The sequence below is a fragment of the Oryzias melastigma genome, linkage group LG23, assembly GCF_002922805.2.
Source record: "Oryzias melastigma strain HK-1 linkage group LG23, ASM292280v2, whole genome shotgun sequence".
NCBI lineage: Eukaryota > Metazoa > Chordata > Actinopteri > Beloniformes > Adrianichthyidae > Oryzias > Oryzias melastigma.
Genome location: NC_050534.1, coordinates 5,506,203 through 5,526,658, shown reverse-complemented (window position 1 = coordinate 5,526,658; position 20,456 = coordinate 5,506,203). Strand labels below are relative to the sequence as shown.

General features: G+C 39.4%; 1 protein-coding gene and 1 long non-coding RNA gene across 2 annotated transcripts in view; one reads left to right on the top strand and one right to left on the bottom strand.

Moving 5' to 3' along the window:
- Positions 1-651: 651 nt before the first annotated feature.
- The window catches only part of LOC112155998, a 48,330-nt gene continuing 28,525 nt past the window's right edge, over positions 652-20,456 (top strand). The window contains exon 1 of the long non-coding RNA XR_002920894.2: positions 652-790. This is a non-coding gene — a long non-coding RNA (uncharacterized LOC112155998). The remainder of the gene's footprint in view (positions 791-20,456) is intronic.
- chst11 (carbohydrate (chondroitin 4) sulfotransferase 11) overlaps positions 3,655-20,456 on the bottom strand; it is an 80,348-nt gene continuing 63,546 nt past the window's right edge. Inside the window, exons 3-4 of the mRNA XM_024288096.2 lie at positions 5,737-5,966; positions 3,655-5,159 (exon numbers count right to left, since the gene is read on the bottom strand). Coding sequence (XP_024143864.2) covers positions 4,535-5,159; positions 5,737-5,966 — 855 coding nt within the window. The 3' untranslated portion in view covers positions 3,655-4,534. The remainder of the gene's footprint in view (positions 5,160-5,736; positions 5,967-20,456) is intronic.

Sequence of the window (20,456 nt, the reverse complement as noted above, 5' to 3'; positions counted from 1 at the left end):
CATTTGACGTTATGTGCCTGTTTTAGTGCTTCATGTGAGTCCGACTAATAGTCAAAAAATGACAGTAATTTAAAATACAGTACTATAATTAGGAGAAAAACATTTTTTTAAATACATTGTATGCTACTTTAATCAGGGCAGCAGATTGTCAGTCTGATAGTAGACATCGTTGATAAACACATAAATATTACAGTTCTTTCAAACAAAACGCTTCTATTACATGAAACGACTGGATCCTTGTAGATTGGAACCTTTGAACCCAAAATGGATTCAGTGAAGATTTTTTTTACTAGTACAAAAGTATCTAAGCATATCCCAAGATTAGATGTCTACAAGTAGATTTGTAGTAGACATGTAATAGAGTGACAAAATAGAGTTGTCCTGTAGACTTCTGGAGTAATAATTAGGTATCTTATCTTTACACCTGTAGTGTAAAGACCATGTCACACAGCCACACAATACCCGATTATTGTACTGTTTATATGAAATTTATTAGTGATTTGTTTGTCAAATATGTAATTTTAGTGTGATATGTGAGCCAAATACGCAAAACAAAAGTTGATACATGCTTGAAACGTCCGTTAAACAACGTTGACTGTTCTGCCTTTCAGGCACGTTTTTTTATTTTCATTTAGAGACTTTTATTTTGAAACCACCGCTCTTATTTTGGCAAGTCGCACCAACCGGACGTACTACAGTGTTTTCCCGGGCATGAGAAAATACAGCTTGATGCAGGGAGCTGATGTCCCGCCCGTCTTCAATTCAAAACCTGCTGAGCAACACTGTCCAGGTAGGGTTTGAATGAGTTTTTATTTTTTGACGTCATGCTTTGTTTAAAATTTCAAAGTTAGACATTATAAATGCTGTGCTGGGACAGTCTTGTTCAGTTTGTCAGAAGCGATTCATCGTGAAAGCTAAAACTACTTAAATTCATTTAATGTCCTTGCTTTTTAAAAAAGAATCAAGTTATTGCTTTTATTTCTGTATTTTACAGTTTCACTTTGTACTTTTTGATTACAAAAATGCATCAAAAAGGACACGTCTTGTTTTCTTTTGGAACAAAGTTTAGCTAGCTGAAAGCTACGCCACATTTTAGTGAGTAAAGGAAATGGAGATATGTAGAACGGTCATAGAAAGCCACAAATTTGCATAGTCATCTCTCAAAAAAGAAACAATTGCATTCAATTTAACTTGTAATTTTTTTACTGGTGTTGTTGGTACTATGTATATTGGTTCTTTTTACTGGTTTTAGTACTATAGACACTACGAGGGTGATCACATGCGTATTATTTATGTAATTACTGCATATAAACTACATAAAGTAGCCATAAACTGCGTCCTTTTCAACTAACCAAAAATTTTTAACACCTCAGAAACGAATTCATGTAAAAACCTTTGGACCAAAACCCCTGGCAGACATCTGCACACACTTATTAATTATGTACATCATGTATTTATCATGAAAACCAAAATTTCCTTTACTTAAAATGTACGTAGTGGCTGTGTGACATGGCCTCGAGAAGGAGCTGCAGGTCCATCATTTCCAACTGGCATTATACTGTAAAACTCAACTAGTTTATTGCTGATAAAGCATTCACCACTGATTTTCCAGTTCTTTTGCTTCTATTTTTCTGTATCTGTATGTATAGTTTATGTACTTACAAATCTTTAAGAGTTATAGGATTTTATTAACTAGAATTTTCTTTTTTCACCTTGATAAAAAAAAAGTTATTTTTCTTCCCTGTATAATCAGCATGGATTGTTGACACAAAGGGTTCCTTTTGCAACAAGGTAAAAAGTAAAAGGATGAGTCCGTAATAGGATGTTTGCAAGCTAAAAGGTCTCCAGTGTATCGTTCATTTACCCTTTTCTACACTAAATAGGCAGTTTAAGCACCACACACTCTCGCAACTGCTGAGTAAGTTATAGCGCGCCACTAGCATCAGCAGGATGGCGAATGCACAAAAGAAGACTAAGCGTGTGCTCCTGACCCAGGAGGAAGTCGTGCTGAGACAACTACTGTTGTGTTTGTGGAGAACAAGAACTGAAGCAGCAGGAACAGCTGGTAGTTCATTTCTATTAAATCCAGATGTCCATTTATGGAGCAGGACACAAGGGAAGTTTGAGGAGATTTACAAGTTGGGTATCGTTTGGATCAATTTAAAAAAAAAGGTACTACAGTGGTCCCTCGTTATCTTCTTAAAATATCCCACAATAAACAAAATCTGCAATGTTGTTATACCACATAGTTTTTATTTCATGTCATGGTCCTCAAATGTGTGTGTGTTATGGTCCAAAAAATATGGTTATTTAAAAAACGTAGTTTAAGAATTATTATAAATGTTCTAAGGCATTTCTTCCTTGCTTAAACTATCAAAGTTCAAACCTTATAAGTTGTAGGATGAAAATAAAGATCCTCTATTCTGTAGACCTGGTATGGAAGGACATCGATTGACAAAAGTCTATTATGGAGAGAAAATAGTCTCACCCTGATTTGTGCGTGCGTAAATCGTGATTTGTAACTCATACAATGCATTTTATGCATAAGTACAGAATAATGAAAATCCAAAAAATACAAATTACACATGCACAAGTTAAAATTACAACAGCTGTACAAACAAATATTTAAAAATTACGCACAAATTGTTTGTAGTTATGCAGCAAAATATATTGTATGAGTTACAGATCAAGAATTACGTACACACAAATTCAAACGTTATGCACAAATCAAGAATCAAGCGCACACAAATCGCGGTGAGTCTATTTTCTCTCCTTAGTCTATGACACGTGTCAAAGTCAAGGCTCGGGGGCCGGATCCGGCCCTCCAGTTAATTATATCAGGCCCTTCAGCTCATTTCCTTTTATTGTTATTAATGGCCTGATGTTATCTTGCACTTATTTCTAACTTGTGTAATATTGACAAAATATATTTTTATGGAGAGTAAAAGATTGAAAGTTATTTAGGGTTTAAATTAATTTATTCTGGAATAATATTCTTGTCTGTTTTTATTCATAGTTATGTTAAAAAGTTAAGCTTTTAGCATTTTAAAAAATGTAATTTAGTGAATTCAATAAATGTTTATCTTGTTCGGCCCGCGACCTAAAATGGGTTTTGGATTTTGGCCTCTTGTGCGATTGAGTTTGACACTCTTGGTCTATGGCCAATCAATCATGCAAAATTGCACTAAAAAGTCAGCTAAAGTTCAAGATCATGAAATGTGAGCTGTGTTATAGCGAGGAACCACTGTACTTGTGTTTTTACACGGTTACTTTTTGAGAAAAAAATAACGAAACTAGTCTCTTAGCGTTTTAGAACACCTGGTGGGCAGGTGTGACTATTCCTGCAATTGTAATACCCTAACTGATACCCTTGACAAAACAGCATTAACGTCTATAAACTAGCCTCTGATTTCATGCATTACATCAGATTTCTTTTAGTAATCTGTTGTTTTTGTGTTCCTGTTCATACTGTAGGATTCTGGGGACAGGTATCCTTCGACTGATTTACTAAATGGCACTGACTTCAAGCCTTTCAGCTAGTTTGGCACCGACTGTTTGGCACCTGTTAATGAATAGGGAGCAGTAAATCTGTGGAAACTCAGACACAGAAGGACAAAGCCATGCAATAAAGCATCAGAAATAACAACACCGGGCTGGATTTGAAGATTTAAGATTGACAGATCACTTTAACTTTACAGACATGTTAATCAACTAAAAAAAAAACTATTTCTTCTAACATATAAAGCAAATTAAATAATCTGTGATTGCTGCTCGCAGCAATCATTCATAAAACCTTAACAACAGAAAGGACATTAAATTATATAAAGATGTTGGTGAGGGTAGCGGTTATCTTTTAACCTTTTAAAACCTCCTCAGCTGTCTCTCTGCTGTCTGCTTGCTTTCCACATAAATGGATGCTACAAGAAGGAGTCGCTGATCTCACTAAAGCCTCAAGGTGTAAAACAGGAGTTCCAATAATATAAAGTTAAACTTAAACAATTTAGTTACAGCTGGAGAGGTTTCGAGAGTGAAATCAGAAGCTTTAAATTAGAAGGAGTCCTTTAAGCGGAGAAGGTGTTGACTCTGAGGGCACAAACTACTTTACAATTTGACTGAGTTTGTCTATTGATCAAGGGAAAGAAGATGCGCTGAGCCTCCATGATTGTTCGGGGTCAGGGTGCGTGTGATGCCGCAGAATCGGAAACAGGCGTATTTGTCAGCAGTTTGTAGGAAACATGGTCAGAAGAGCCCCTCTGTGAGTCCGTCCCCTGAGGATAAGCTCCCCTTTATTAAACACCTTGAAGACCTGCTTCACCCACACATTCCAGTATTTGCATGCGCTCGGTCCTTTTAGACACATTCCCTTCTAATCAGTGCTTCTGCTGACTGCACGTTCTTCCACAAGCCTCCGTTGCTTCAGTCAGTCCTGTTCATGTATCATTTTCACAACAGTGACAGCTTTAACAGTCATTTCTTACTGCCCAAACTTTTTTGAACACAGCAGACACACTCAGAGTTCCAGCTCTGTTATCCGTTAGTCCAGCCGTAGATAGCTGGGTATGGAGTAGTTAAACATGTGGAAGTCCATCTTGTACAGCTGGTAAACTTGAATCTGCTGTTGGCTGCTGATATTGCTGAAGAACTGAGCAGTCATGATGTCAGTGGTGCGAGTGGATTTGGCATAGCTTGGGAAGCGCAGGAAGTTGCCGACGCCCACCAGTTCCAACAAGTAGTTTGAATCGTCCTCTAGAGTCTCGTACTTTCCCACCATGTCATAGTGAATGTGACAGGGGTGGCAAAGCTGGTAGACCGTCTGCCAGTGCTCGTTCAGTGGACCGTCTTTCTGGGTGGCTGGATCCACTAGGTACTCGATGAACTCCTTGAACTTGACGTCGTCCCCGTTGACCAAGGCATCCTGTGTTGCATTCTTACGGTAGCGCCTTATGATGCGGGTGCCGAAGCGCTTGTGGAAAGAAGAGTTATACTTCAGGGTGAACTTATTGCGGTACGCTGAGACCAGCCTCTCAAAGGGCTCCCGGACAAAGAGGAACTTGAGGTAGTTCTTCAGGCGGTGGTTGATCTCGGAAATGCTGTACTGATTCAGTGTCTTCAGGTTGGAAGGAATATGAGCTTCATTAGAAGGGATTTTCATTGGGTCTCTGTTGAGTAGAGTTACAAAAACACGTCAATAATAATAGACAGCTTTGTAGAAGACATACATGGCAGACCAATAATCTAAAAACCATTTAAGCCACTCTTGAGGTGTCTTCACACAGGACGCGGCCAGCACTCATGGGGCATCAAGTTTCAATGTTATGTCAATGTACAGACGTGATCTGAGGTCCTGGGACGTAATGCCGGCATCAACCGATCAGGGACTCAAACTTTGGGTATGCGACATTTTCAGTGACTAGATCAAAGGGTAGAACAATAAATTCAGTATGGCCGCTCAATGCGAGGATTATCGTCCTGAACTTCCATCCATTTTCTTAACCCGCTGGTGCCATGGGGTTGCCGGAGGCTACCCCGGTTACTGTTGGGTGAAGGATGGGCACACCCTTGACAGGTCGCCATCCAAGCTACTCACTCAGCATCATCCATGTTTTCTATGATGCAGCATCAAATTTGACGCTCCGGCCGCATCCAGTGTGAATGCAACGTTCTTCCATGAATGTATCATCCTGCAAAATCTTCAGCTCCACTACGTTCAGCTCTAAATCTCTTCATCTCACTCACGTGTATTTGCCTCGGCTTGTGAGCACCATCATGACCCTTTTCCAGTTGGTACAGGCCACCTTGGGAACATAGCAGTAGATGAGCTCGTGGTCTTCATCCACCACAAGGTGTTTAAGGTCTCCAGGCGTGAGTACTCTCCGCTTTCGACTCGATGCGCTGTAGGTCCTGCAAGCATCCACGACTTGATCCCTCCTGGCCTGGTGTAGGGTTGCTGCTCCAGACAAATCCGACTAAATGAGTAAAAACAACAAATGAGGGAGAGGAAGGAAAGATGTTACTGAAGTTGTAATAAGTATCTCGCTTCCAGAAGTTAGATTGGGAGAAAATACATGAAAACGGTGCATCATGAATCGTCTCTAGACATAACTGAAGTGAGTTGTCAGTTTGTAAATATCCATCCATCCATCTATATCCATCTATCACTCCATCCATCCATCCATCACTCCATATCATCCATCCAACAACCGTATCCATCCATCCATCATCCATATCTATCCATCCATCCATCCATCATCCATCCTTTGTTAATGTTATGTTTTCAAGATGTTTTTCTTTTCTTTGATTTTTTTTATTATATTTCTTTGTTGAATTGTTATTGGCATGTTGGAAAAATCAAATCAAATCAACCAAAATCAATCAATCCATATCTATCCATCCATCCATCTATCCAAACACCATATCCATCCATCCATCCATCCATCATCCATATCCATCCATCCATCCCTTTTTGGGGTCACAGGGTTGCCAGAGCCTAACCTGGCTACTCGTAGAGATACCAAAAGTACTAAAAATGAATATACATTTTTTAAATGACTGAAATGGTAGGAACCAAAGTAAAGTAAAAAGGCATTCAATGATCAGAACCCTTCCATAAAACACATGCTTTCAATCCTCCACGAGGATCACTGTTCCTAAGATCCCAAACTGAACAACAGTTGGCTCTTAACATACACATACATACAAGTGTTAACATGTCTAACACAGTAAGACAATGTGGTCCTTAACAGGTCATTGTTTTACACTTCAGTTTTTTATTTAATATTAAATGCAGCAAGTGTCTGAAGATTTTGACATCAAGGTAACGTGATCACAACATTCTATTCTTCAGATCCGTCGTAGTTTCTTCAGTTCTAACTGCTGGTGAGCTGGAATGACATAAGTGGCAGATTTGTAGATATTTCTTGACTTCTGACGCCTATTTTGAAAAATATTGCAAAAAATTCCATGGCATTCTTGACTGTTTTTATTAAAATATATGATTCAGCTTTGATGAAAATCCTATTTGAGGTTTAACTAAAACATTTAAGGAGTTCAAGACAATTCAAATTCAAGGAAATGACAGAGAACTGCATTTGTTTTATCCTCATCTCATTTTTATCCATTTGATTTACACTCCTTGAGGCTCTGACAGAATTTATTTCAGGGCTATGGAGGAAAGCAATAATAACTCTGATACAATGCATATTGAGTGCCTGCACAGATCTAGTCAGGCATCATTCATCTAAATATGATTTCTATTCAGGTTTGATGGGTGGTGGTGGGTAGAGAAGGAGGGTCTATCTGATTAGGAGTGAGGAGAGTTGAAACAGCTCAAAGGGCTTACATCTGCACATTCTGTAAAAACGATTTTTGATTGATTTTCTCTTTTGGTTGGTTAAACCTGTTTAGTCATTTGATTAGAACTTGACCAGAACTACAAGGTGCTGTATGTTCCAGTGTTCTTTGTGACAATACCAAGTCTGGGTAAATGCAAGCAGTTGGGTCAGGTAGGTGATCTGCCATAAAACTGACAGTTTCCCCACTTCTTTAAAGTAATTTGATAGATTGTACCAAGAGCTTTCTCTCTCAACTTCAAGGATATCCTCTCAGTGATTTGATGTTGGGGGCGAAACAAAACTAGGAACCAGCTTGAGGTCTGACACTGCCCACTGAAACAGCTTGAATGAAATTACCAGGTTAATTTATGGTTCACTTTGAAGTCAGGCTCTAAGAGTGAAAATTATCAAGCGCACAGTTTGCTACGTAAAGGATGGGACAAAGTAATTACTAACAGCTGTTGGGCATTGCGTGCATTGATAGAAAAGGAGCTTCGTGGCGAGCGCCACGATGTGACTACGAAGCCTCAGAGTAACCAGGCAGAATCCTGATTTTAAATCTGACAAATTTCATCTCTGAAAAGCTACCATGCGCATTGAAGTGCTGCTTATTGATGTGATTTAAAGGTGATTTTAAGGAGTGATCATTTTTTTCATTGTCTTTTAGTCACACCTTACGCTATTTGCGCTTCAAATTCACATCTGCCACCTCTCTTTTGGCGTGTGTCAAAAGAGGCGGGGCATCAAGGAGTCGTAGTATAATTTTAATTTATTTAGCTTTATTTATTGTATTCATTAATGTTTTTATCTACAAAGTGCTTCTATCCAAAATCTGTTTTCATAATTTATTTTTACAAATCAAATGAATTGGATAACAATAAATAAATAATAAATCAAAACAGATAGAAATATTTTTTTTGCTGTCACTTTTTTCTAATTCTACTACAAATTACACCCATTTCTTTTTGCAAAAAAAGACAGATTTTTTTTTACCAACAAATTTTTTTCAAATTAATTTATGATGATTTTTTTTAAATTAAAGACAGATGTGAAAACATTCAGTTTTTTTTAACGTGTGCAGTGCTGGCCTTCACCGTCGACAAGAGTGCAAAACCTCAGAGCCAGGAGCAGCAGCAGCCTTTGGATGTTGAAAACGTCTCTTCATGTCAGAAACTCGCTTCAGTGTCAGACATGAGAAGACATTGTTCACACACATGACGCAGTGAGCGTGCAGCACTCCATTCTGCAGCACAAAGAGTGACAGGAAAGGAAAAATAGAGCCATCCTGTCATGTTTTGTTCCGCCTATCTGTCTTCCTCCAACAAATCACTTCTACCCCACTTTATCCTTTCATCAAGCAGCTCACATCAGCCTTTCGGATCTCTTTGATGACAGGATGAATAGGGAAAAAGATGACAGAGGTAATAACTCACTGCCGTGATGGAGGTCAATGATATGAAGCTGTGTCAAGCTGTTCCCTGCGGAGCAGAAAACTGTACTGGCTGCACAGCCTCTTTTCTGCACACTACCTGGTATCACATTCAATTGAGCAGAGGTCATAAAACAACAGCTGTGAAGGTAATAAGTGGATTTCTGTTAAATTATCAGGTTGTTTTGATGTCTTCCAATTAGTCAAAGAAAGCCCCACGAGGACCTTGAACCGTCGGCTGAGCACATTCCCCTGCACGCCGCGCTCTGTGACGAATTACTCTGAGCTGCAGAATACAGAGATGGTATCTATTGATTTAGATGCGAAGGAGCCGTTCTCTCTAGAAAACTTCATCACAGCTGAGAATAAATTCCCAAATAGAGCAGCAGGACAGAAAATCCTTACGCCAACATTTAAACCTAATCTCACCACAAAAGCCTCTGTCAGCACTGCACCCGGCTTGTAGCGTCCGGCCCTGCAATTGGCTTTCTCTTTCCAATTCGCACGTTTGCTGGTTAAATGTGTGTGAGAGTGATGACAACTGCAGAGATTGTGTTTCCATACTCTTCATGTTTTCAACTCTGAAAGCTAGAGGGTCAATGCAGCAGTTTTGACTGACGGATACGCCAGTGGTGCTAAAAAATGAGAGAAATGGAGAAAAATCTACAGACATTATAGAAATATAAGGAAGCTGCACACTAAAGAACTGTGACTGCACCAAAACAACTCAATGTATTCAATCTTATGTGTTTCTTCACATAGCCACTACATACAATAAGCGCATTGTCCCCGTATGTAATTTCGGTCTTTCATAATACATGCGTGATACACATGGTTCATAAATGTTTCTCGCATTCGTCAATGAGTGGAGATGTCCGTCAGGGGTTTTGGCCGACGGGTCTTTACATGAATTCGGTTAGAACTGTTCCAAATTTATGGTCAGTTGAGAATTAAGTAGTTTATACATAGTTTTTACGCAATTATTACGTAAATATCCATACGTGTCACATGAAACCATTCCACGTATGTTTAACAGACCAATGATGTCCATCCATCCATCTTCTTCTGCTCATCTGTGACCGGGTCTTGGGGGCAACAGTCTAAGCAAAAATACCCAGACTTCCCTCTTCTCCCAGTCACTTCCTCCAGCTCCACTTGGGGGACCTCGAGGTGTTCCCAGGCCAAGAGATGTCGTCTCTCCAGCGTGTGCTGGGTCTTCCCGGGGCCTCCGTCCAGTGCCTGAAACACTTCCCCAGTGAGACGTCCAGAAGGGATCAGGATCAGATGCCCGAACCACCTCAACTGGCTCTTCTCAATGTGGAGGAGAAGCGGCTCTACTCCAAGCTCTCTCCGGGTGACCAAACTTCTCACCGTATCCCTAAGGGAGCGCCCAGCCACCCTACAGAGGAAGCTCATTTAAGCTGTTTGAAGTCAGGACCTTGTTATTTTAGTCACGACCTGGAGCTCAGGACAATAGGTGCGTTCAGTTCTCTTTTCACCACAATGGGCTGGTACATAGCAAAGGACGCCGCTCCAATCCCACACTCTAATCTCCCCTCACTTGTGAACAAGACCCCAAGATACCTTAATCCCTTGTTTCCACTGAGAAATCTGTTACAGGACCAGTTAATTCTGGCGAGTGTTTCCACTCAGTTAGGCTTCGCTTCCACTGAGCAGTTTGTCTTCACAGCCATGCGTGGTGTAAACCGCTAGCATGTCGTTGCGTCATTTTTGTGGGACGACTAGAAAAGCAACAACAATGGAGGTCATCCACCAGCTCGTCTTTTTCTTGCTTTATTTTGTACATCGTGTATAACAGGAATATAATGTTTGAAAGGAGATTGTTGGCGGCTAAGAAGAATACCGCCGTAAAGAGGAAGACGGTAACGCTAGCTTAGCGCAATATTGGTGCTTCCTAATGTCGTCATTACTTTCTGGCAACCAATGGATGGCAACAGCGGCTCCACCCCAACCATCCCGTTCTATTTTTCTACGGACCTACATTGGCTGGAGGCCCTCAAGAGGTACGGGTCAAAACTGTTTATGGAAACGCTCAAAATACCGGATCGATGTGGACCGTCATGTACCGCTCAGTGAAAACAAGGCTTAACTCCTTCACTGGGGGCAGGAGCAGTCCACCCCCAGAGAGGGCAAACATAACGGCTCTTATCCACCTTCCGATCTCACGCTTCAATCTTCTTGTGAACAAGACCCCAAGATATTTGAACTTCTCCACCTGGGGCAGGAGCGCTCCACCCACCGATATATTCACATATGAACAATTTTCATCCGTGCGATATGCACCGATGTATCGTGTATACGGCAGAAAATCACACAAAAATTCCATAATTGACACACAAATAACTAATGAACTGCATATAAACAGCATAATATTCATACAAAGGTTAATGCATGATTCACGTATTGTGTGACAGGTATATAAATCAGCTGATCTTTCTCCCCTCCAGTAATCTATACTGAGTTCTTCTGTGGTTTTAACGTGGTTCAAACATGAAAATTTCACATAAAGACCACAACTTTTCACACTTTTTCCACGTATATTCATGTATGACCAATTTTCCTCTGCGCAAAATATACGTGTTCTTGGAAAAGACACTATATGATCTTATCCCATCTTGCACACATACACAGGCCATATAGAGGGACTTCTCCATGCTCCAGTCATCATTTTGTTCCTCATCATGATTTTTCACTGAGTGAAACTGCAACATCAAAAGAGACGTGAAATACAAAGGGTTCCTACAATTTACCTGAACCAAAAGCCAGCGGCTTCCTCAGGCGCCTTGCAGGCTGAGCTGTTATATGGAGTGGATTGAAACGATTACTAGACTAAAACTTGGAATGCTCGAGAACATTACACCGAGATGCAAAATGTAATAGTCACGCCTAGACTGCAAACAAAATGAGATGCTAATTCATTGTATTTTGTGCCTGGGAGATTCTGCTGAGTCTCTGCTCTCTTTGTTTAGACGAACCGCCTGCAGCTTTGTTCCCTCAGAGAAATGAAGTATTTCTTTGAATTGGGTTTCAGGAACAGAAAATATCCATTTTTGATGTAGAATATTTATTTTTGAAAGACATTTTGAGAAACTGAATAGAATGTTTTTCCAACACATTCTCATCCCCAAGTTATGGTTAGATATATACTTTATTAATCCCAAGGGAAATTGGTTTTGGTGCAAGAAATTTTGCCCAATGGTGGACAGCAGCCACGCAAATCTGGCGGCGCTAATCACCCAGAAAAGATACATGAGGAGGGTACAGTAATGATGTCAAAAATCAAGCATCTTTGATCTGTGTTGCAGAACAAGCAAAAATACATCAACATAGAAGCACATTGATTTAACAGACGAAGTCCCACATAAACAGACTCCCACACGTCCAACGTGGCAGTGCATGCGTCATCGCGCAGCGCTCTGCAGCAAGAAAGAGAGTCACCAAGGCATTGAAATCAAGGGAAATGATCATGGAGAGGGTAGGGATTGTAGGTTTCCATGACAATGGGATCCGCTTCTGCGAAATGTTTTGGCTCGGTCAAGGACCCCTCTACGTCACTTTTTGGCCTTGGGTGTCCCGTACTTGTCGTTTCTTGACGTGCTGGCTGTTCCCATTAAATGACGGGTCCTCAACCTCCGGGCCACGAACTAGAATTGGAGCTCACCAGTACCCTAATCCAGTACCGTGCCGAATGTGTCCTGAGGACCAGTGTCCCCTTGATTACAAACAGCCAGCAAGTCAAAAAACGATGAGTTGGGAACACCTAAAACATCAAAAAGTGTTGCGGAGGGGTCCTTATCAAATGTCAATATGTGACGACTTGGGGATGAGAATGTGATGGGTTTCTCAGGTCTGCAATTAGGACCAGTTTTTCGAGAAATTTCAGTAGGAGAACAAGGAACCCTCCATCAGGGCGCCAGATAACTACCACAGCAGAACTTAATGTAATTAAAATTACCTGAAAGTTTGTGACCCTTTTCAATTTTGTTCAATCTTTTGGCTTGACTCCTGTTCACTGCTGCTGCTGTGAAAAGACTGAGCAAAGTTCAGTTCAATTCACTGACCTAGTCTATAAATCCACCTCAAGTCCCTCATTCATAGGGTCCAGTTACTTTACCTGAGATGTCAAAGTGGGAAAAAAGTGAACCCCACTCATGGCATAGGTTCATCCGCCCCATTGAGACAAGCAGCTCATTAACCGTTCAAAGTGTTATTCATGAGAAGCTGTACCACAGGAAGTGAACCAGGCCTCCACCCTGACTGCCAACCATGTGTACCACAACGCAGAAAAGACCAGAGGAAATGTTTATTCAGCTGGATCTACTAATGAACAGATGTCTGCTGTGCCATCAATAACTAACAACTCTCATGACATTAGTTTGCACTAAATTAGATCCTTAGTTTTAGGGTGTTGGTTAGCACTCTCAGCTTATAGCAGGCAGGCCTTGGTTCAAATCCCAGCTGGGTCTTTTATGTGTGGAGTTTGCACATTTTCCCTATGCAGAAGTGGATTTTCTCTGGCTCTTTCCCCCTCAGTCCAAAAACATGCTTCATAGGTTAATTGGTGACTTTTAATTGTCTCTGTGATATTAGTTTGCAAGTGATGACCTGCTCAGGGTGTACCACATCTTGACCCAACAGTAAGTAGGTTAGTTCCAGCAACAACATAAAGGGATTCACCAGGTTCTGAAGATGGATGAAAGTTATAACGTTTACAAACCCTGGAAGAAAGTATAAATTCTTGGTCATTTTTTCATAGAATACGAATGATAGCACAGCATTTTTTCCACTCATGTTTAGTGGTTGGATTATTGTTAAACAACTCTTAAAATGATAATGACAACAGAAACTTCCTAAATTACCCAAATCCGAAGTTTACAAAGTTTTATAGTTGTGGCAAAAAAGTTCAATCTAGGTCTCATCACTTCAAAGTCATATGCTCCAGAAGTTAGGAGGTTTGTCTCTGTTCTGTAAAAACAAGCTTTTTTTTTTCTTAGCATCCCTAATAATTTTCTGGGAGTTGTGGCATAAATTTTTGTGACCATGGTTTGGTTTCTACACAACCCCTCACTTTCCACTTCTTGATCAAAGCTTGAACACTTCTGACTGGCATTCACATTTCCTTGAATATCTTCTTGTATCCCTTTCCTGCCTTTTATGTTTAGTAACCTTTTCCCGTAGATTTTTTTGACAGCTCCTTAGCTTTCCCATGACTCAGGATCCAGAAAAGTCAGTGCCGTATTGGATGAACGATGCCAGGCTCTGTTCGGAACCCTGAAGACCTTTTGTGCACACACATCAATTACAGGTAAATGTGTCACAGGTAAGGATGGTTACCTTTAGCTACCATTCAAACCCTTTTGTATCAGTTTGTATGCAATAGATTACAGTTATTGCAATAAAAACTGTATTTGTTACAGCTTGTTGCTGTTAAATGTTTAAATTAAATTAATTTAGGAGACAAAGCAAAGATCTTTTTTTTAATATGCAGATTTTTAAAAAAAGAAAATTTTACTTTGGGGAAATTTGTAACATGAGAACGTGGCAAGTTACACATCAGCATGTGCATGGAAATACTATTATTACTGGAATGTTTCATTATGATTCACCTGATGGATTTTATACAGCTAGTCCCAAAGACTGCTGGATATATCCAGTAGATAATCTATCCTCATTTTAAGGTGCATGTCAGATCATATGAAGTTACTTTGAGTTTGTGTGTGTCCACAACCCTTTGAGGCATAATTATAGGAATGCAGACAAGATAATGACAAAGAGTTCAGACTTTCCCTTTAGAGCCATCAAAGAGTCTCTCATGAGCTCTGAGCCCTTTTTCATATCTTGTAATTTACTCTTGCAAAAGCAAAGTCTATCAAGACAAACGGAAAAATACTTTCATTTATCACTGAAACAGCACTCTTGTTTTCTTGATGACAGAGAGCTGGAAACAAGTCTTTACAGAGGTCTGAATCAACAGGAAAATTTAAACCCGGTTGTGGTGTTGTATGTTCCACAGGTGCTACCATCCCCCGACACCTCATTTTACCCAGAGCTGCATGTGACAAATTGAAGAAAAATCCACCTTTTTCAAAATGGCTGCTTTTCTGTTGGTTTTATCTCCATAGCAACCATTTTATATTTTAATCACCTGAGGATACCGAACAGATACACGTGTTTCGGTAGAATCGAGAAAAGTAAAAATTTGGATTTCCTTAGCAACGGACGTTTTTGCCAACCACGTTCACATTCCTGAAATTTTCCTATCTTATGTTATATCATTTTGTTCAGCTCTAGCCTGGGAACTATGCAGTAAATTTTCACAATTTTTAGGTAAATAGTGTGCAAGTAATAAGGAGAATACAACTTTTGCGAGCTCGCCACCTGCAGGCCATTCAAAATCTATAACTTCTAATTGCAAAATTTTATCCCCAATTGCTTCCCAATGATGCTTGAGGAGTCAGAAGATGGTTTTCATTTGTAGCTGATGCTTAAGTTGTTTTTTTGGTATATTCAAGATGCGACCTCTTCTCAAGGTCAAAGGTCAATGGAACTTGGCTAAAGTCTACTGTCAATAAAAAACACATTTTAAAAATGGCCGCTGAACCGTTCGTCGTGAGGCTACCATAATAATTTCAAAAATTCCTTTGGATATCCCCAACACGTGTGTCTCGATTTCCTTAGCATATTTTAAATTTTTTGTTTTTTTCGTCTCCATAAGTGATTTTTTACCCCATTCATGTTTTAACGATATCATCATCTAAGGAGGTGTGTTTGTATGTTTGTGTGTGGGGGGTGTTCTACTATTCCCGAAATTCATTTTTGTCGGGTACTGATTGTTTTCAAATTTTGGTGAGTTTTCGCGCATGTGGCGGCGGTCAAATTTTCCCTTAAAGGCGCAGCTAAAGATGTTAAATACATTTGAATTTCCATTAAAACATAGAGTTAATTTTTTCTTAATTTTGTAAAAATAAAATAAAAAACTACATTTAAAATGTGTATTAAAAAGGTAAATCCAGTCAGACTCATATAAAAACAATGGTTTTGTCAGATTTCAGCTATGAGCCATAATCAGTCAGTGAAGGAGTGAAATACATTCACCTTTTCTCATTCACTCAGCTTTAAGTAACAATGAATCATTTCTTAAGTCATATATTTCTTTATGCAAAATGTGACCCTTTTTAATTATTTCAAGACTTCCAGTAAACTGGCTTTAAATACAGAAACCTCATTACTGCACGTTTCTCCTCCATATGAAAGAGCACAGCAGCTCTCTCATCTCCAAATCCACTTATCTCTGCCTTTTCATTGCCTTTCTGCTCTGAGAAAAACCTCCTCATTCTAATCCTTTGTCTCCAAAGCCAGGGTGATTTATCCAGTTTACTGTGCAAACAAGTGAAACTTCACACCCACACTTCAGCCCTGCTCTGCTGCTTTTACAGTGAAGAAACAGCTTTCCTGGCATCTTTGCTGTGGGCGAGAGGTGCAACGATCGTTTCAAGAGTGCCGCTCTCAGCTGTCGCGCTTTGGCATAATCAGGCTGCAGTGCCAGGGTTCAAATGAGGAGCCAGGGTTCGTGAGGATAAAGCTGAAAACACAAGAGCTGAAAGAAGGCAGATCGCAGAAGTCCTCCAACTGATACAACCACGCAAGCTGAACTGATCACATTTAGTCATAAACAGCAAAACAAAGGAGCAGTCTGTAGAAAACACCATCAAAGACCCAACAGGTATCCCTTACTTTCATAAAATGACTGCAAAGTCAATCAGAGCATCACTTAAAGCAGGGGTGTCAGACTCAATCACACAAGGGGCCAAAATCCAAAAAACACCTTAAGTTGCGGGCCGAAAGGGATAAACATTTATTAAACACTCTGAAACAAACTTTTTGGCATAATTATGAACCAGATATTTAGCATTACCTGCTAAAATGAATGCTGTAAGCTGAATTTGGCCACTGAAGATGCTAGTGCTGATAGCTGAAGATGCTGAAATTGATAGCTGAAAACGCTGAAGCTGATAATGGTGAAGCTAATAGCTAAAAATGCGGAAACTGATAGCCAACTAAAATATTAGCTAAACGCAAAATTAGCCTAAAAAATAAAAAGGTTACCCAAAACAGCTAGCATGTAGCTGAAATATTAGCCTGACTTCAAAATAGCCTAAAAAACGGAAAAAAGCCTAAATTAGCCAAAACAGCTAAGATGTAGTTGAACTATTAGCTAAACTTTAAAATAGCCCCAAAAAATCTTAGTATTTGCCAAAACAGTCCAAAAAGCTAGCAGAATGTCCATTTTTACAAATTTAAAACCTTAACTTTTTAACAAAACCATGAATAAGAAAAAGGCAGGAATATTATTCCAGAATAAATCAACTTAAACCTTAAATAACTTTCAATATTTTACTCTCCATAAAAATATATTTTGTCAAAATTATACAAGTTAAAAATAAGTGCAAGATAACATAGGGCCATTAAAGTATCACCAAACCAGGAAGTTGGAGGCTGACTCCACCCACACCCGAAATTTGAAAATCCAGTCAGAGGGGCGGGGCTTGTGGGCTGGACTATTAACATTACTGGAGCTACAGATCATGACGTCAGACTCCTGAAACTTACATGGTTTGACCAATCGCGAAACCAACTGCAATACTTCATTTCAACCTGTAGGGGGCAGCACAGAGGTGATTTAGACTACATTTTGAAGAATTAAACAAGTTTATTTCAATTTGTCAAAAATGTGGCTATGACCAACAGAACTTTTAAAGCCCCATTTATAGAGATCAACAGCCACAAAAAGTTAATTTAGGGTTTGGTTGCCTTTAATAACAATAAAATAAAATGATCTGGAAGGCCAGATAAAATTTCCCGGAGGGCCGGATCAGGCCCCCGGGCCTTGACTTTGACACATGTGACTTAAAGAGTGTCAGTGGTTACAATTTAGTGTGTACTCAGACAGGAAAGGTCCGTTGGTCATCTACCGTAGTTTCTGTTTCGAACCAAAGCTTGTAAACAAACCCACATGACTAAAGATCTCTTCAGTCATTGGTCAGGAAATATGAGGGTGGGACAAAGCAACGAGCGACAGAATATTGGAAGTCCTGCGCTTTAGAATTGCTGTCGGGACAGTTCACTGATTCAAACTTTATATGTTGTGGACTCATTTTGAACGTCGGGTTCTGTTCCTTTGGTAGAACAAAAGCATGCTGAAGGCAGTTGTAGAGGAAATGGCTAGGAAGGGATGAAAATACGAAAGTACTAAAAGATAGTCCATGGACAAGTACAAGTAATATAAATTGCTAACATTCACATATGCATAATCTCCTTATAAATACACATGAATAGCAGAAGGTGTATATGAGAAGGTCATATCAAGGCAGATAAAGTAGTCAGATGAGAGCTACGCCATTTCAGTGAACCCAAATCCCTTTGAATAATGTCAGCAGATAGATCACCTTAAATCCATTAAAACATAATCATTGTCCCTTAACTTTCCACTAATTCTTTCCATTGATGGGGCTCTGAATAAGTCTTTATCCCATTGATTTACAGTGGGGAGTTTTCTTTAATCCAGTTAAATAAAATGAACTTTTGTCCTGAAAAAAAGAGATAACTTAGATCTATTCTTATCTAGTAGTTTCTAAACTGGTGGCAACCCAAGTAGGGTAGCCATATTTTTGACCTGATGAATTAACATATTTGTGAACAATTTGAACAACTAGAGCCACATGTGGCTCTTTGACTCTTTCACTGCGGCTCTCTGAAGAATAAAAACACAATCACAATCATGCACACTAAATTATACAGCAGATTTTCCATTTTTGAAAAAATTCAAGGATTTTAAGTGTGCCGAATGGTTCAAAAAATACAGTAAAAGTCAATTCGCTTCTTCCCACTCCTTTTCAACCAATCAATCAAACTCTACTGACTTTAGTTAATTATCACAAAAAATGGACGAACCAAATGTGACATAAGTGTGTTTGATATTTGTTTTCTATTTTATAATCAATGCATTTAATTGTTTCTGTAATGAGTTTGAAATAATTGTGTGTTTTGTCCTGTATTTTTTTTTCCAATCTATGCTTGAAATAAACCAATCAATCAATCCATTAATTAGCTCTGATTTAATTTTGGTTTTTTAAAATTACACATTTCTGACTGAGATGTACCACAACTAGTAAAATAAACTTTTTAAATCACTGTTTAATCACGTACTATTACTAGATTTGCTGCATTGAGATGTTCCTATGTGACACAGGGTGTCTTTTATTTTGAAAGGGAGTCATGAATAGAAATAACTCTATTGAAACAGTAGTAGTATTTTCTTTCTTATGCCAACAAACAATAGATTTTTTATATATTTGAAAAAAGTATCATTAACGTCTAAAAAAAATGGTGTCCTATGTTGTTAAAAACTTATACTGAATTTCTAACAATATCAGTTGCTAATGATCAGTGAGTCGATTGGATACAGTATTACCAACAAGATTCATCATAATGTCGAATTAAGTTTATCTCTATTGGGGCTGTTAAAAACTTCAGTTCTGCTCATGAAGCCTTTGAAGGCCCTGAGGATGCAGAGTGAAACCCCATTGTGAGTTTTCCAAACTCCAAGTCTAAAATTCACAGAGCATAAGAGTCTCAGAGCTCTGAGGAGCCTCAGAGACATCTCACTGCTGCAGGCCCGCTGGGCTTCCTGTGGTTCATGCGGGAAGCTGAATTCAACACTTTATTTAGACTGAGGAATTTTGGTAGGGAAGCTGCAAAGTGCATTTAAACTCAATGTAACACTGGTAAATGAAACACAAAGTTCCTGCTGAACATGTGGAGTCCTGAAGCAAAAGTAAACACATCTCGGTTTTAAATAATGAAAAGATAATGATGCTGGATTTAAGAACACCACTGATACTTTAAAAAATTAGCAGATTACCAAAAAAGTAAAAAAAAATAAGTGCAAAATAAAATAAAATAAAATGCCAATATGCGTTTGTTGCTTTGGAATATATATGTTCCCCCAAGTTTTTTCTTCTTTTTTCTTTTGTCAGTTTATCAGAATTCCTCCAGAGTTGTCCCCATTGACTGTATAAGAGAACTGGACTGAGCGAGTCTCACCCAAAGAAAATGACTTACTTCTGGTTCCAACCAAAAGAAGTCAATTCCATTTATCCGCGATGTGTCAGTCGCCACGTTAAAACCAGATGGCCCCACTAAGCAGTCATTGGTCCGTAAGGTCTACATTTCCATGGCAACCGTTTTCTCCAATCTGTCGTTAGCATGTTAGAGGGCCACACCCCTTTCAATGAAAGCGGGCTCGGGAGAAGCTGTCAATCAAACGCTGACTGATTTTGTGACTCCCTTAATGTGTTTATCAGGTTCGTGGCCATCACTACACCCAAGCTTCTGCCTGGTTGATGTTTTTAGATAAATGGATTCTGCCTGGATAGGTTAGTTGGTTAAGTAGAGGACTGGACAATCAGGGTTTGGGTCAGTGTGGAACCCTAACTATGCAGCCACAAGACGGTCCAAGTCTGGGGTTCCTTGTTGTGTTTCCTAAAGGGATAAGGTTTTGACTGCAAGATGGCTGCCGCTCCACCTGACGGCGTCTCTAGCACTCCCGTGTGTGACGACTGCTATCCAGGACATTGCAAACTTCAGGAAACCGTTGAAAAACTTAGACTGGAGCT